This window comes from Porcisia hertigi, chromosome 35, assembly GCF_017918235.1.
Source record: "Porcisia hertigi strain C119 chromosome 35, whole genome shotgun sequence".
Classification (NCBI taxonomy): domain Eukaryota; phylum Euglenozoa; class Kinetoplastea; order Trypanosomatida; family Trypanosomatidae; genus Porcisia; species Porcisia hertigi.
In genome coordinates, this window is record NC_090594.1 from 1,583,783 (window position 1) to 1,599,436 (window position 15,654).

At 52.0% G+C, this 15,654-nt stretch overlaps 3 protein-coding genes across 3 annotated transcripts; all 3 read left to right on the top strand.

Moving 5' to 3' along the window:
* Positions 1 to 477: 477 nt before the first annotated feature.
* Positions 478 to 2,250, top strand: JKF63_01414 (uncharacterized protein; the record flags this gene model as incomplete). Its single annotated transcript, XM_067897461.1, has 1 exon — positions 478 to 2,250. One exon carries the CDS (start codon positions 478 to 480, stop codon positions 2,248 to 2,250), a length of 1,773 nt encoding a protein of 590 aa, XP_067753618.1.
* A 1,959-nt stretch (positions 2,251 to 4,209) lies between these two features.
* JKF63_01415 (uncharacterized protein) lies at positions 4,210 to 5,931 on the top strand (the record flags this gene model as incomplete). Its single annotated transcript, XM_067897462.1, has 1 exon — positions 4,210 to 5,931. One exon carries the CDS (start codon positions 4,210 to 4,212, stop codon positions 5,929 to 5,931), a length of 1,722 nt encoding a protein of 573 aa, XP_067753619.1.
* A 7,312-nt stretch (positions 5,932 to 13,243) lies between these two features.
* JKF63_01416 (uncharacterized protein) lies at positions 13,244 to 14,110 on the top strand (the record flags this gene model as incomplete). Its single annotated transcript, XM_067897463.1, has 1 exon — positions 13,244 to 14,110. One exon carries the CDS (start codon positions 13,244 to 13,246, stop codon positions 14,108 to 14,110), a length of 867 nt encoding a protein of 288 aa, XP_067753620.1.
* Positions 14,111 to 15,654: the final 1,544 nt, after the last annotated feature.

Consider the following 15,654-nt stretch of genomic DNA (forward strand, 5'->3'; position numbering starts at 1 on the left):
CTTCGCTTTTACCCCGCGACCATTTTTATGCCAAGTGCTTGTTCCGTGTCCTCATCTTTCCTGTCGTGCGGCCCCCTCTCTTTGCCCGTACTCCCCCCCCCTCCGTTCTCCCCGTTCTTCCCGCTCGCGTTTCTTCACGCCTTTGCTTATGCCTCACTGTGCGACCACCACCACTGTAAACGCCTTACTCGTTCTCTCTCGCTCTTTCTTTGTTCGTGGCTGCCATTTGACTTTTTTGTGCTCAGGCTTTGAGTATTCCCACTCCAACAGGGCAGCGCCTGTTTCAGCAGCACCATCGCGAGTCGTCTGTGTGGACCCTTACATATTTTCTACAACGACGCTTTGAAGTCTCTTGCCCACGGAAGACACCAGCGGCTGCAGCTTTTCTGCCGGGCCGGATTCCTTTTTAAATTTTTTCATCCCACTCCTGGAAAAGGGTAGCACGACTTGCCTCTTGAGCGCCCAGCGACAAGAAAAATGAGCACCGCTGCGCCCCCCGCATTGAAGCTGCGGCCGCGCGCAGTCAACACAATTCAAGGTGGCGTTCACGGCACAAAGTCGGCTCCGAGCGTTGCACAGAAAGTACAGGCAAAATCGACGTGCGTTGCGTCGATTCCTTCAAAAAAGGCTCGCCTTCGCGGAGTGACGACTAGATCCTCGTCCTCTGTGACCCACCGTTCCACCCACATGGGAAAACCGGTGGTCCCAGAGAAGCCACTCGTCGATGTGGTAGCAACGTGCGAGCCGCAGGCGTGCGGTCGCACTACGGCGGCGTCGTCAACGATCAGCACCCCCGCCGCTCACCTCCGCGACGTTGGCAGATCGCTGTCGTCGACGGCGCTCGCTTCCCAGAAATTCGAAGCGTCTGTAGAGTTGTCGAATGGCGCTGCTGTCGTCGTCTCTCAGGTGAGATCGCGTAACAGCTCGGCTGCACGACCTGGTTTTTCCTCTAGTAGCGTGAGGGGTGGAAGTGACAAGAGCTCTGTATATCTCCGCCAGCGGCCGCCAATGGTGCCACGTGTGGGCCAATTGTTCAGCAACGCCGTCGTAGAGCAAACGACTAGCGTGGGGGCATTGCCCATTCGACGTACTTCGAGCGCCACGAATGGTCTCACAACGCCAAGCGCGGCTGGATCGCAGCTCTGCAGTCGAGCTCCCTCCGTGCACGAGACAGCTATTTCTTCAACTCCACGCCGAACCTCGCGACGGACGCGCCCGAGCGCCTCAGCGCCGACTTCTCGTCTCAATTCCGTGAACTCGCGACTGGCGGATTGCGCCACGCAATCCGCACATCAACCGCAGCAGCGCCCGCGAACGAGCTCGGTTCACGTCATCGCGCCAAAGCGCAACTACAGCAAAGCTACAAATACAGCTCCTGCGGCTAGCGCCAGTGCCACTGTTCCCACTTTTCACATGGTTGAGGCGATCATGGGATTGTCCATGCTGACGCCTTCGACGACGCTGGGGGCACCGCCTCGCCTGATCGGCACCCGACCTCTACTGGAAAAAAATATCGCCGTGTCCTCCAAGAGCGGAGGGGCGAATGTCGCTCCGTGTTCGCGTGCTCTTCAGCCCTCTCCTCAGCCTGAGCTCGGCGTCGACCGGGAGACTCGCAGGGTCTGCGGTGGGGCCAGTAGGAGAGAGATCAGCTATGCCGTCGGCTGCACGTCGGCGCGCGGGCCGTCGCCACAGGTGTTGCTGCGCCGCCAGCGGCATCAGTGCTCATCCGCACGGCGCACCACCGCACCCGCGACGGTGAGCAAAGCTCACCGGAAAACTGGCAGCGATGGCATGTCTGACACGACTATAATCCCAACAACTGCCTCGTCACAGCAGAAGGACACCGCATGCCCCCCACCGTTGTCCTTTGCTGACTACATGAAGAGGTCCAACTCGGCAGCGGTACCAAGGGGCCCTGTCTCCCCTATTAAGCGAATTGCTACAGCGTGTCCCAGTGCTGCGCAGCACTACTCAGCTGCATTGGTCGATAGGCCAGCGCGCCTGAGCGATGGGCTCGCCTCGCCGATACGTGACGCTGCCTTCGCGAACCCGTGGATAAAGGCTTCTATGTTTTCCACCCCCACCAACGGCGGCTGTGGTCGTGACGCCAGCGAGGCCCCCACCATTCCTTACGAGGGTTCCACAGGTCCTCGCCACTCCATGTCACTGTCGCCGCGCACAGACTTTGACACCTTCTCCGTCTCGGGCCGGCTAAGCTGCAGCACGTATGCGGAGGTGGCGCACGAGTAAGTGGATGGCAAGTGACGCGGGTGCTTAAGGCGGCCTTGCCGTTGTCTTCGCAGATCAAGCTCTATAGCCACTATATCACCTCTTGTCCAAGCGCAACTGTCCGAGTGGACCGCTGATGTCGCTCTTGGCCATCCTCGTCTCTGAAGCCCTTCATCGAACCGTTACATCTTCGTCTGTCTGTCCGCATGTCTGCTTTGTAGCGGCGAGAGGACGAGCTACCTGTCACAGTGAAAATCAAAAAAAAATCACTCCTATACACGCACCAATTTTAGCCTCTAGTGACATGAAGGGTTGCCTCTGGCGAGTCTTTATGCCCCTATTGGACTCCATTTTTTTTCCCGCGCTTATTAGATCGCTTGATTCTCCAATCTCGCTTTTTTTTTAAAAATTTTCCTCCTTTGGTTGGTCTTCAAGTCACCATGTTTATGTGGGCTTGTCTGTCTGAATGTGTATGTGTATGTGTATGTGTGTGTGTGTTAGATCACATGGCTGTCAGATTCAATATCTGAGCACCAATGTACCTGACTAGATTTTTTTTTTCATATAGCCCCCCCTTTTTTTTTACATCTGAATCGACGCCGAGGGAAGGGGTCAAGTGGTACCAAAGGAACGCAGCAACAGAGAGGCAGGCATGCTGCTGCTCGAATCCCATCCATCTTCTACATAGCGGACTCCTTTTTGATTATCCTCTCCCCCAATTCCTTTACGTCAATCAGTAGAGATGACCCTTGAAGGGCGTTTCCCCCCGGATGTTTTCAATGTTTTTTTTTTCCCGTTTCCTCGTGGGCTTCGGCCTTCTTTTGAGCTCTGTGTTCTTCGTGTGTCTGCGAGCTCCAGTCATGTCTCTGCCACTACCTCTACTTCATCCAACTGCCACGTAGGTTTTAATTTGTCTACCTGTTCAAGTCAATACACCGAGCCTCCCTCCCCCCCTCTTCCCCGAAAAAAAAGAAAACACCACAAAAGTCAGAGAGCTCATTTCTTGAAGCGACACCTGGTGCTCTAATCACAGAAGCGAGTCTACATGCCGTTTTGTTTTGCCCCTCCCCCCTCCCTGTGTGCTAGTGAGAAACGGTGTCATTAGATCCGTGGGGAGGGGTGGACTGGAGAACATCGTACGAATGTGCATCGTGCAACGATGGAGCTACCAGTCGTCCATACGGTCATTCTTTCATATTCCATGTTTCTTCTTCTGTACATCTGCTCGCACATGTAATGATCTTCCCTCCTCCTTATCCCCTACCTTCTGTCTTTCGCTTGCACTTTGCACGCTTCCCTCCCCCAATTACTCACTTTTCCTGGTACTGCCGCCATGGCCCCCCTTTTTTTTTCGCTGATCTTCGCCTCTGCGTTCACACACACACACGCACACTCAAACGCACTTCTCTCCTCCTGGTTTGCGACACCGCAGCTCTTTTTGCCTGCTCCCACCCCTCCCAAAAATTTGAAATAACAAAAACAGAAAACAAAAAATTTCATAAAAAAATTTAAAAAAGAGAAAAGTGCTCGTTCGTGTAGGATTTTTCTTGTTGTTTGCCTTCTTTGATTATTTTTCATCTGTGTCGTCTTGTGTGTGTCTTTCCCTTTTTTGGTTCATTCTTGTCTCCTGTTCCTCCTCATCTTTTCTTTGTCCTGTTTTTCTTGCTTCGAGTTTTCGCTCCGATCATTTCACTGCGGTACACACATACACGCACACGTTCACGCCGACCGTTTTATTTCCTCTTGCACGCACACACGTGTGGTGAGTCCATCACGTTCTTCTGACAATCTCGAGTGCTCTCCCTTCTGCGTAGCCACAGTTCCGTCTCTTTTTTTTGTGCTTCGTTTTTTTGGTTTTTTGGTTTTTTTTGTTTGTTTTGGTCTCGTGCTCTCTCCCCACTTCCTTCTTTTGTTTTTCCCACCCAGAAGAGGATATCATACAGAATCGAGCAACCATATCAAGGATCAATACCAAAAGCCATGGCGTTCTCTGGTCCGAATCCCTCCATCTGGGTCGGTGGCCTCGACCCCGATCTGCATGAGCAGAAGCTGTACGACTACTTTGTCCGCATCGGCCCCGTCGCCTCCGTCCGTGTGTGTGTCGATTCTGCCACTCAGAAGTCCCTCGGGTACGGCTATGTGAACTTCCAGGACCCCGCGGATGCCGAGAAAGCGCTCGACCAGGCCGGCTCTAAGCTGGGCTCCCGCTACCTTCGCATCGCCAAGATCCAGCGCGACCCCTCGAAGCGGCGCTCCGGCGTCAACAACATCCTTGTGAAGAAGCTCCCGAAGAGTGTCGACACATACGCCCTGAAGGAGATGTTCAGCAAGTTTGGCCGCCTCACCGCGATCGGTCTGGCGTGTGATGAAAAGGGCGAGTCCCGTGGCTACGCCCGCATCTCTTTCGAGCGTGAGGAGTCCGCTGTGGATGCCGTAAAAGAGATGGACGGGATGGAAATGGATGGCCAGGCGATCGTCGTGGAGCGTTACCAGGCCCAGCACCGTGACGAGCTGCTGAAGCAATTCACGAACCTGTACGTCAAGAACTTCGATCCCACCGTGACAGATGAGAAGCTGCGTGCTTTCTTCTCCAAGTTCGGCGAGGTCAGCTCTGCGAAGGTCCGTAACCTCGGCGATGTGCCCAGCGAGGCTGGCCTCGGCTACGTTGCCTTCGTGAAGCACGAGGATGCCGCCCGCGCTGTCGAGGAGCTCAATGGCAAGGATTGCGAGATTTCCAAGGCTGGTTCACCGCTCGACGTGAGCCGCTTCCGATCTCGCGAAGAGCGCCAGCGCGACCGCGAGCGCCAGCGTCGTGAGCGCGCTCAGCAGCACAGCAAATACCCGAACTTGTATGTCAAAGGCTTTGACGACACCGTTACGAGCGAGCGTCTCGAGGAGCTCTTCGGGCGGTATGGGGAGACCGTGTCTGTGACGGTGATGACGGATAAAGAGACGGGTATGTCACGTTGCTTTGGTTTTGTGTCCATGAAGGACCAGAACGCCGCCTCGCGGGCCATCCAGGAGCTAAACGGTAGCACATTCCTGAGCCCCCGCCCACTGTTTGTCACGTACGCCCTTCGCAAGGACGCACGCCGCCAAAACCTGGAGGAGCGTAGCAAGCAGTTCCGCGTGCGCCAGAACCCGATGGGTGGCCCGAGCATGGGCGCCATGCCGCCAATGGGTTTCATGGGCCCGCAGATGTTCAACAACGTCAATATGCCGCTCATGAACCAGCGCGTGCCCATAATGCCAGTGAACGGCATGAACGCCATAGGCGGCATGAACAGTATGGGTTACATGAACGGCATGGGTGGTATGGGGCCCATGGGAGGAATGGGTGGCGTGAGTGGCATGGGTCGTCCCATGGCGCCGAACGCGATGAGCCAGATGCGCTCTCGCCCTATGCCGCAGAAGCCACCGATGCAGTCTTTGATGCCACAGCAGCACCCGCAGCCGCTTCCACAGGGCCAGAACCTTGCAGCGGTACTCGCGAACCTCAACCCTGAACAGCAGAAGAACGTCCTCGGCGAGCGGCTCTACAGCTACATTGTGCGGAGCCACCCGTCTGTGGCCGCCAAGATCACCGGTATGCTTCTCGAGATGGATAACTCCGAAATTCTCAACCTGCTGGACTCGCCGGCTATGCTGGACAGCAAGATCGCAGAGGCGCAGGATGTGCTGAACCGTCACATGAGCGTTTGAGGCAACGGCCCACCAAGCACACAACGTCACGCTCCCTCGTCTTTCCTGCTCTCTCTCTCTCTCTCATGCGCGTGCTTGCATACACGTCGTCTTGCCCAAGCACGTGTTTTTCGTTTTTTCTTTTTGCGTCGGCTGGCGAAGCGTCCGGTAACGCCAACGAGAGATCTACAAAAGGTTGTGCGAAGAGGAAGTCACCACGTTTTGTTCACCTCCGATCATGCTAGAGAAACAGAATAATATTTTTACACGATTGTTGTTATCCTGTGTCCGCACTCTCCCCCCCTCCCCCGAACATCGGACGAACTTTCATGCGATGCCTTGGTTGACGGCCTCTGTACCTTGTGTGGGGTCTGGGGGAAAAAGGGGGAGAGTGGGGTGGTGGCTCGTGGCTCATAGAGAATCCAAGACAAAGATGCATGCACACCTCGTCTTGGTCTTTCATATCCTAGAAAGAAGAAAGTGTCGTTGGCTATCGAGAGGATTTGCCTCTCTTGGCATTCTGAGGAGGAGGAGGAGGCATATTATACACCCCCCCCCCTCTATATGTGCTCAGGTACTCGACGACAGGAGTCAGGGGCATGTGCAACAGCGGCGATGGAAACAAACAAACAACAAGAGCAGAATTCGGCAATATTTTCTGGTGAACACTGCCGCGGTGTCTTCCATTCCATCTTTTTTGAGTGCTTCCCAAGCCGTGGATTTGTACAACCCCCCCCCTGTTTTTTTAATGAGTCTGGGATGAACAGAAACATAACCGCAGGACGTCACTTTTTTTTTGCTCAAATTCATGCTGTTTGTTTTCCTTTGTGTCCGACTCCATCACGACTTCTTCACCACCCCCTCTCAGTCCCTTGTGACTAACGCGGTGCGGAGGAAGGGGAAAGTGGGGCCTCCCCGCATTCCCACGTTTTTGATTCCGAGGAGTGTGCTGTTCCCCCTCCCCCTATCTTCGTTTGTTTCCCTGCTTCCTTGCTGTCCGTTGCCTCATCTTTTTTTTTCTTTGAACTGCGTGACTTTTCTGGGATCGCTTTTTCTGTCTTTCCTCGGTGAACGTATCCGAAAAGACAAGGCACTGTGCGTGGCAGTAGAGGGAGAGAAGGAAAAAAAATGATGAGATGATGCGTTTCATTGGTCTACTTTTCTCCGCTGAGGATGTCTTTATTGATGTTGCTGTTGTTCTAGCTTAAACTTGAAGTTTGTTGCCTGTCTTTTTGTGGTGAGGGGGAGGGGGGGGGCGATTTATGTGTGCGTGTGAGGTGTCAGGAAAGAGAAATGAGTTTGGAAAAACAATGAAGAAAAAGAAACGGAGAGACGAAACAAGAATGATGAAAGAGTACACTGGATTTACATTATATATATATATAAATATAAAAAATATATATATATATATGTATGATCTGATTTCTGTTTTCATTTTTTTTTGCTTGGGGATTCTCGCGAAAAAAAGCTTTTTTATTATTTTAAAAAGTGTGTGGTTTTCTCCCTCCGTATTTTTGTATTTTCTGGTCTCTCCTCTCTTTTTTTCCTGTTTTTTTTTTCTCCTTGCTTCTCTCGCTCGAGCAGCACACTGTAAGGGTGTGTGTATGTGTATGTGTTTCCGTCTCACGCGCGCAGTGCTCCTGCCACCCGCCCTTTGCACTGGCGTGTGTGCGCGTACTTCGAAGCTTGTTGCCGGCTCCGCTTTCTCTTTACGTAGGCGCCCGTGTGCTTCTTCTACGCTGTGGCTGCGCCTGCGTCAAAGCACGTCTGTCTGTTTTTTTTTTTTGGTGGTGGCGCGTGAAGAGGTTGGTAATGTTGTGTGCTCTGTTATTGGCATGGGAGAATGAAGTAATGCCACACATAAGCAGATGCGCGTGTGTTTTCGTGGGTCGGTTGGAGAAGCAGATGCAACGGTAGAAACTGGAGCTATCAAGAGAAGTACGAGGCACACGCCTTACACAGTGACTAGCTGAGGTGTGGTGCTTCCTTCCGCTTCATCGTGTTACACCTCTTCTTCCTGCCTCTCTCTTCCTCCTTTGAGTTCTCCCTTTAAACGGTGATCTACGGACAGAGACGGCGCCGCTACTCTTTCTTTTCCCCGACCTTCCCTGTTGCTTCCCTTTTTTCCTTTTTTTTTGGGAGGGGGGGGTTAGAGGGGCACACATACACACACACACACACACGCGCGCGGAGAAAGAGAGAGAGGGAGAAAACAAACAAAAAAGGATTGTTCAAGGGACACCTTTTTTTTCCAGTTTTCCACGTTTCTTTTTTTTTTCTCGAGTGTCCCCCCACCACTTCCCTCACTGTTCACCATCGTATTGCGCGTTAGATTGTCTCCCGTTGATTCCCTACCATTCTTTGAATCATTTGGCTTCGCTTCATTTGCGGTTGCCGTGTATTCCATCTCCCTCCCCCCCCCTCTGTTTGGTCCTCTTTCTATTGGCTGCGGTGCGCCCTCGTATTTGTGTTTCGAGGGGGGAGGCTTTCATGTCTGCCTTCCATTTTTTCTCTCGATATCTCCCTTTGATCGACCCCCCTCCCACCTCGTCGCCAAAACCATAACGTCTCAGTGTTTTTGACCGTCCGTCTTTTTTTCCCCCCATTTTCAGTTTCCTGAAGGGTGGGGCCGCTCTCTTTCTCTTCTTTGTCTCATTTGCTCGTGCAGGGACGGTTCGCCGATGTCTCCGTGAGTTGATGCTGCGCTGAAGTTTAGGGGGCTCGTTTTAGTTGGTGTCCCGTCTATGGACAGTGGTGGCAGCAATGCCCCCCCCCCCCCTCCCCAACAACAACAACACAGATACGCACTTAATGGCAACAACAAAAAAACTACAAAACGAAAGAAATGTGGGGAAAAAAGGAATATCAACGGAGAAGAAGGATCGTGTCGCGTGAATAAGGGAGGGGCACTTGAGCGCCGAAACTTTGTAGGGGGGAGAGGGGGCGGTTGCAAACAAGGTATAAAAGGGACACAGACAAGTCCACAGCGGAGGGGGTTGCAAAAAGAACAAAAATACACGCAAGCGTGTATTTAGAGGGGATAGAAGATTTTTTTTCCCCTGTGATGATGATGGCGGCTAGTGTATGCATGCAGCCATAACTGTGGAGGCTGAGGGATGGTGGACGAGCGAGAGAGATCGATACGCAAAAGGCAAAGGGATCGTGTGTGTGTGTGTGTGAGGTGTGCATTCTTGTTTTTTTCTTTTTCCTCCACTCTTCATTGTCGCCCAGATCCATATGCCGTTTGTCTCTCCTTCTCTCGCTTGTGTTCCTTTGCCATATTTTTTCTTTCTTTGTTTCCCCTCCCGAGTCCATCCACTTCATACGGATAATTTATGCCGGCGGGCATTTTTTTCGTGTGTTCTTGCGAAGTGAATGAGACTGTCGTAACCCCCACAGCTTTCCGTGTGTAGACGTGCGTTGGTCTCTTTTTTTTTTTTCGGTGTTGGGGTTTCCCCTTTTTGTTATTTGTGGAGGAGGCCGAAGCTCCAGCGTTGTGCGCTTTTCCTACTCTGTCTTTTTTTTCTTCATCCCCCCCCTTTTTTTGGTGTGCGTGTGTGTGTGTGTTTGACGTACCGCTTCCACGCATTGTGTATGTGGGTGTTTGTTGTTCTGGCTTCCGTTTTGTCTCACTTTTTTTTTTTGATGTACCCCCTCGTGCTTCTCCCCCCCTCTTTCTCAGGGGGCCATCCATGCATGTACGCATTCCATGTGCTCTGTCGTTTCTTCGTCTCTCGCATTTCTCAGTGTCGAGTTTTGTGGAGGGACAATCCGCTCATAGTCCATGAAAAGAGAGAGGAAAGGACACAAAGAAGGAAAAAAACCTTGATGTCCTCCTTTGGTATGGCACGTCTTGTTTTTTTTTGTGTGTAGGCGTGCTGCACTTCACGTCCGTGGTCGCGAGGGCCGCAAGGTGATGTCGACTTGTTGCGTTCCCCCCTCCCCCTTTTCCTCGTCTTGCTGGTGTCGCTGTTTGACCCCCCCCCCTTCCCCTCCCTTTGTCCTGCTCCTCCCTTCTTCACGCTTTCTACCTCTTCTGTGTTGATTTGAGATCCGCAGAACATCCCAGTCAAAGAGTAGAGCGTAAAGGCCTTGTGAAGAGAGGGGATGACTTGGGCAAAGAGTATTCTTCCTTCTCTGTAGCATGACGGGGGGAGGGGAGGGGAGGGGGGAGGGGGGAGGGGGGGATCGGTGGGAGGGGAGGGCCATTGGCTCCTCTGCGGGGTGACCGTACACCGAGTACAGCATCAAAAAGTAAAGGATAAAATACGCATCAAAGGTGAAACTCCGAGGAAATGGAAGGGCGTTGGCATGCGCGATTTCTGAAGACTGTATCCTGGTTTGGTGCGTATTTCTTTTTTTTTTTTGTGTGTGTAAGTGTGGGTATTTTTTTTTGGTTGTGCAGCGAATGCACTCATTGCAGGGGCGGAGAGGGGACTGATGTGGGTGAGAAGACGTGGCGTTGTTGACACTGCCGTGGAGAAGACGGAAAAAAAGCGGAAGGGAACTTTAGGTGAATGTCGAAGTGGAAAAGAAAAAGAAAAATAGACTGCTGGGAGGCAACCACTACCGTCTCTCATCGGCGCTAGGGTTGGCTGGGTGGGGAAAGCAGGGAATCTCTCCACCCTGATGAACGTGCAGAGACAAGAGCAGCGGGGGGATGGAAAAAAAAGAGGAAAGCAGAGGGAGGTGACGTGTGTAGCATTGGCGCCACAAATGTCCCCGCACTGAAAGCGTACAAATCAAAAAAAAAGATGAGGCAAGTCTCGACAAAACGATTCACCTCACGGAGCGTTCATACGAACACTGAGGTTACGTAGCGGAAAAAAAAACACCCACAAAAACGATGTGATGGAATAATTGTGGGATACAAGCCGAGAAAAGGAGTGAATCCGCAGAAGACGACGACGGAGAGGGCACCCAGAGAGAAAAATCAAAATGCAAAGTAGTGGGCGCACGTGAAGGCGATGCCCAGTTTCCAAGTGCCTCTTTCTGGCGCTGGCGAGCGGCACGTCTGTTCTGTGTCCTTTTCTGCTTTGAAGCAATGCTTTTCCCCTCTATCAGTGCAGTTTCCTTGCCACCATTCTGCGTGGCTCCCCTCTGTCCTGTGATCCTCCTGCTTCCTTCTCTGTTAATCTGATGTTTGTGTGCGCCTGGGTGTTTGTATGTTTCTCTCCTCTTCTCTTTACACGCTTCATCTTTTTTCCCTGTTTTTTTTTTTTGTATCCCTCTTTTCTCTTGTCAAACCCGTGTGTTCTCTCCTTTTTCTTTCTTTCTCTCCTCCACTGTTCTTTGTCTTCGCGTTTTTTTTTTTGCTGTTGTGGTGTGTGGCTTCCTGGTCTGTAGTGGTTTCTCTTTTTTCTTTTTTTCTGTTTTGGTTTGCCTTCTCCCGATATTAGGTTTGTTAGCTTAAGAAAAAGAAAAAAAGAGGGTCTCAACAGGCGCCCGCTCGGTGACACACCCGTGCGCGCACACACGTATATGCATATACATCCGACATGTGGTTCGTATGTGCCATACGTATACACCAAGTGATCGTGAAAAAAAGGAAAACACAGACACACTCACGTGTCAATTAAAAAAAAAACACATACACGAGGGAAAAACGCACAGGTGCGCTTCGCTCCTCTGAGGTAGCCAAATCCAGCAAGGGCTCGCTCAAACTTTCCCCTCCTCCTCTCCTCTCCTCCCCTCCTCCCTACCGAACCCAATCCACTCACTCGATTCCTCGTCCTTCCTGTACTGCCACTTCTCCTTTCTGTCGTTGTTGTTTTACTGCACTTCTTTTTCTGAACCAACACCTCCGTTATCCAGAAAGGGGGCGAGTTCAGGTGAGGGGGTGTATGCACTCGAAAAGGAAAGAAAAGCAGAAGAACGGATTCAGATAATAGGGCGCATGGACTTATGAGAGGGAGCGAGGGAGGGGAGGGGGGGATGGTAACAAAAAACACGAGGAGAATGAGGTGTGATTGTGAGTTTGTGATTCTTTGCTGCGAGAGAATACCTCGATGTGGAGTTCGGTGTGTGCGCTGGACCTTGTACGCATGTCTGCAAATGTGTGCTCCTGAGTCTATACATATATATGTGTGTGTATGCGTGTGTGTGTGTGTGTGTGTGAGTGGGTGAGCCCTCTGTGGTGGATGGAGGGGGAGGAGAAGGGATGAGAGAGTGGTGTGTATGAGTAAACCTAAAAGTATATATATATATATGAATGAGTAAGCAAAACTCCCAAAAGAGAAAAACTATTGAAAAGTCATGACTATCAAAAGTAAGCACACCAAAGAGCACTATGCACTGGCAGATAGACACAGGCACGCACACACACACAGCGATGGGGGTATGTTCATATGTGGAGGATATGACGCGCTGTTTTTCTATTCCCCTTCCATGTGTATGTATGTATGTCTCTCTCTCCCCGCCTTGCCGCTGCTTTCTGAGCCTCGGTACGCCACTCAAACGTTTTGGCTCTGAATCCACAACCGCTTCTCGATGGAGTTTGGACGTTGCTGACGAAATCCCGGCAAGCAGCGCGTGCGCGCGGTTGCTGACGTCACAGTCTGTCGCGCGAGTTTTCCGAACAGCTTGTTGGCAGAGGGTCGCGTTCGTGGTCGCTTCTATCGTTTCTCGAAACAGAAGCAGTCGAGGGTCGCAAGGCCCATTGTTGAATCGCAGGGAGACCCCACGCAGTCAACGTTGATGTTCATGGTGACAGGCTATGATCTTTCTCCTTTGGTGGTTCTGGTGTGCTTTGTGTGCTTTGTGTGTGTGTGAGGTGGAAGAGGAGGCACCCAGTGCGCTCTTTGATCATGTCTTCATCAGCTCTCTCTCTCTCTCTCTTTCCTGTTTCTGATCACAGCGTCCCTATTCGTAGTGTACAATCGAAATCGCTGGAAGAGAGAGTGCTCCTCACAGCGGCCTGCTCGCTTGTTCGCGCCAGGGACAAAGATACACGCACCTGCCTTGCTTGTCACCCAGGCGAATACATAGCCTGGAACTCATATAAAGTGAGACAGGCTACGAAGCGACGCACCCCAAGTGTACACAGGGTGTGTCACGGTGACGCTTCTCACTGGATCTGCAGTGTTGCCTTAGTCCACCACCGCTGCTACTACTACTAGAGCAGGAAGAGCAACAAACAAACAAACAAACAAACAACAACAAAAACAAATAGCTGGCAGTATTCTTTTCGAGGCAATTCTTGTTCAGCCGCTCATATGCCACTGCCTGACGACCTCCGCGCTGAATCACGTTTCGCTTGATCACGGCCCCTCTCCCGCACATAGTACAGTACTCGGTCCTGCTTTCCTGTGTGTGTTTTTGGCCTCTGCAAAGGATGTTCGACGCACTGCGCCTCGTGGTGCTGTCGTTTTTGTATTACTTCGGATTCATCTATGCTTCCTTCACAGCTCTCAAGCAGCGCACCACAACGGTGGTGACGGCTGAACGGCCTGTGGTTTCACCCACAAGTGGAAACGTTACGCATCCACGAAACACGATTCTCATTGGTGTACCAGCGTTGAAGCTGATGATCATGCTTACATCCATGGCACTTCTCTCGCTCGTCGGGGCGGAGTGGGTCCCTCTTTTTTTGGAGATGCGCGTTATCTTCATGTACACGCTTCTTTTTGCACCCCCCTTTACCCAGCAAGAACTCTACGATCAGCTGTTTGGCCCTCTCCTGGTTCGCGGTGGCACCTTCGTGCTTTCTCTCCAGAGAAGTGACTTCTTTTCTCGAAGGGTGTCGCTGTTTGTGGTGCGTTGTTGCGTCAACGGCTCGATCGCCGCCATGAACTACACGCAGCGTAGCCATAGCTTAGATGAAGACGCGGTTCGGGACATTTTGAGTGGTCTTCGATTTAGTCAACGCGCACTGCAGCAGGTTGCCGACATGACGCGCGAATCCGAGGGAGCGACTTATGCGCAGATTGCCCGAGAAAGTAGCTTTCCCGTCGGCATCGTCACCTCACATGTGCGACGTGCTCGTGAGGCAAAAAACTGGAGGGACAACCTGAGAGATCGTCCCCCGCTTGTTGGCAGAGTTGTAGAAAATCAACACATGGATCCCAGTAGCGCCTGGCCCATAGCGGCCGCGTCTCTCTCGTCAACGTCGATGTTCTCTAATACAAGGTCGGATGAGCTGCTGGAGAGCTTACACAGCGAGTATGCTCACACACTGTCGAACTGCAGGGACGCGGGCTGATCAGATCGCTTGCGCTATGGTGGTCAACACGGCACGAGGCTGTTCGGGATATTCTGAGACTTTCCCACTGTTCTTTTTTTTTTCCGCAGCGCGTCACCGTGCTTGAAAGGGAGGCAAACTGAGGAGCGCAACGGCATCTACTCCCTCACCCGGCTACACATTGAGACCCTGCATTGCGCGCCATTGTTTGTTTTCTCGAGGACCCTCCCCCCTTTTCCCGTGTGTGTTTGTGTGTATTTTGGTGTGTGTGTTTTTCTGCTCTCTTTTGCACGTGCACCCATCCGCTCATCCACACATTATACATGCTCATTTTCTTCATTGTTGTCTATCTTTCATTACTACGGCGCCTTTTTCACTTTCGTGCGCATATATATATTTTTTTGTGAGGGCGACGGTGGTTTGTGCTGGCGTTTGGGTGTTTTAGTTGCGTTTGGTGTGCGCCCTTTCTCTTTGTTCCTCTCCATCGATCTTTCAGCCCCCCCCCCTCTGCCGCCGCCCCCTCCCCTCTCAACCCGTCAGCGTCGGTTCACTCTCTCTTGGGGGAGGGTATAGCGTTTCATTCGTACCTCTCTAAGCTTGTTCGGTCGTCAATGGATGGTGGTGTTGCGCGCTTCTCCGTCACTGTCCCCCCGAAAGCCTCCGACGCTGGCGCATCCACAACATCTTACTGCCATCTCTACGTAGGTTGGTGACTGCAGCCGAGGATGCCTCCCACGCCCCGACAAACGTTCTCCACGATAGTCTGACGCTGATCTCTTTCTTTCCTTCCCAAGTGAGGACGTTTGTAGACGGATGATATCTGTGTTTCGGAGGCTGGATCGTGCCGTGAAACGTGTGGGTTGTGTGGTCGTCCCGTGTATTTGAAGAGGGGAGAGGAAGGGGAAGGAGGAAGGAGGGATGAGGCCACTGTTGCGCCTCTTCTTCTTATCTTACCCATTAACTATTCTTCACTCTCCGAGCACCCTGTTCTGTACACCTCGTGTGTGTTCTCTGTATGTTTTCTGTATTTGTGCGTGTGTGTGTTACGACGCAACAAACATCGTTTGTCTACTCAACACATTTGCAGTCAACTATACACACACACACACACACACGCAAACATGTGACTACACGATCGCGATAACAGATGGCGTCTTTCCCTGTCTGCGCGTATATTGTGCAGCCTCGCTGACCTGCCACCTTTTTGTTTGCCCCCCTCTCTTGTTCGGGCATGACGAGGAAAAAAAAAGATTGGCAAGACGCTCAAAAGCAGCCATAGTTACACGCGCTGGTGATCGCGCATAGGCCTCGATCCTTTTCTTGCTTAGCGGCGCGCTGACGCCCTGTAAAGTACCAAGAAGGTGACAGTGGAAGGTTTTACTGGAGGGTAGCAAAGGAGCTCGTGCTTTTATGTGTGTGTGTGTGTGTGTGTGTGTGTGTTCGTTGTCGTTTTTCTTGTTCCTCTATACAAACGCTTTGACGGGCTCAAAGCCCATAGGACAACACACATCGAGGAGAATCTCCGCAGCGCTGCAGACAACGCCTTCTTGTTTTCCGTTTGCCGC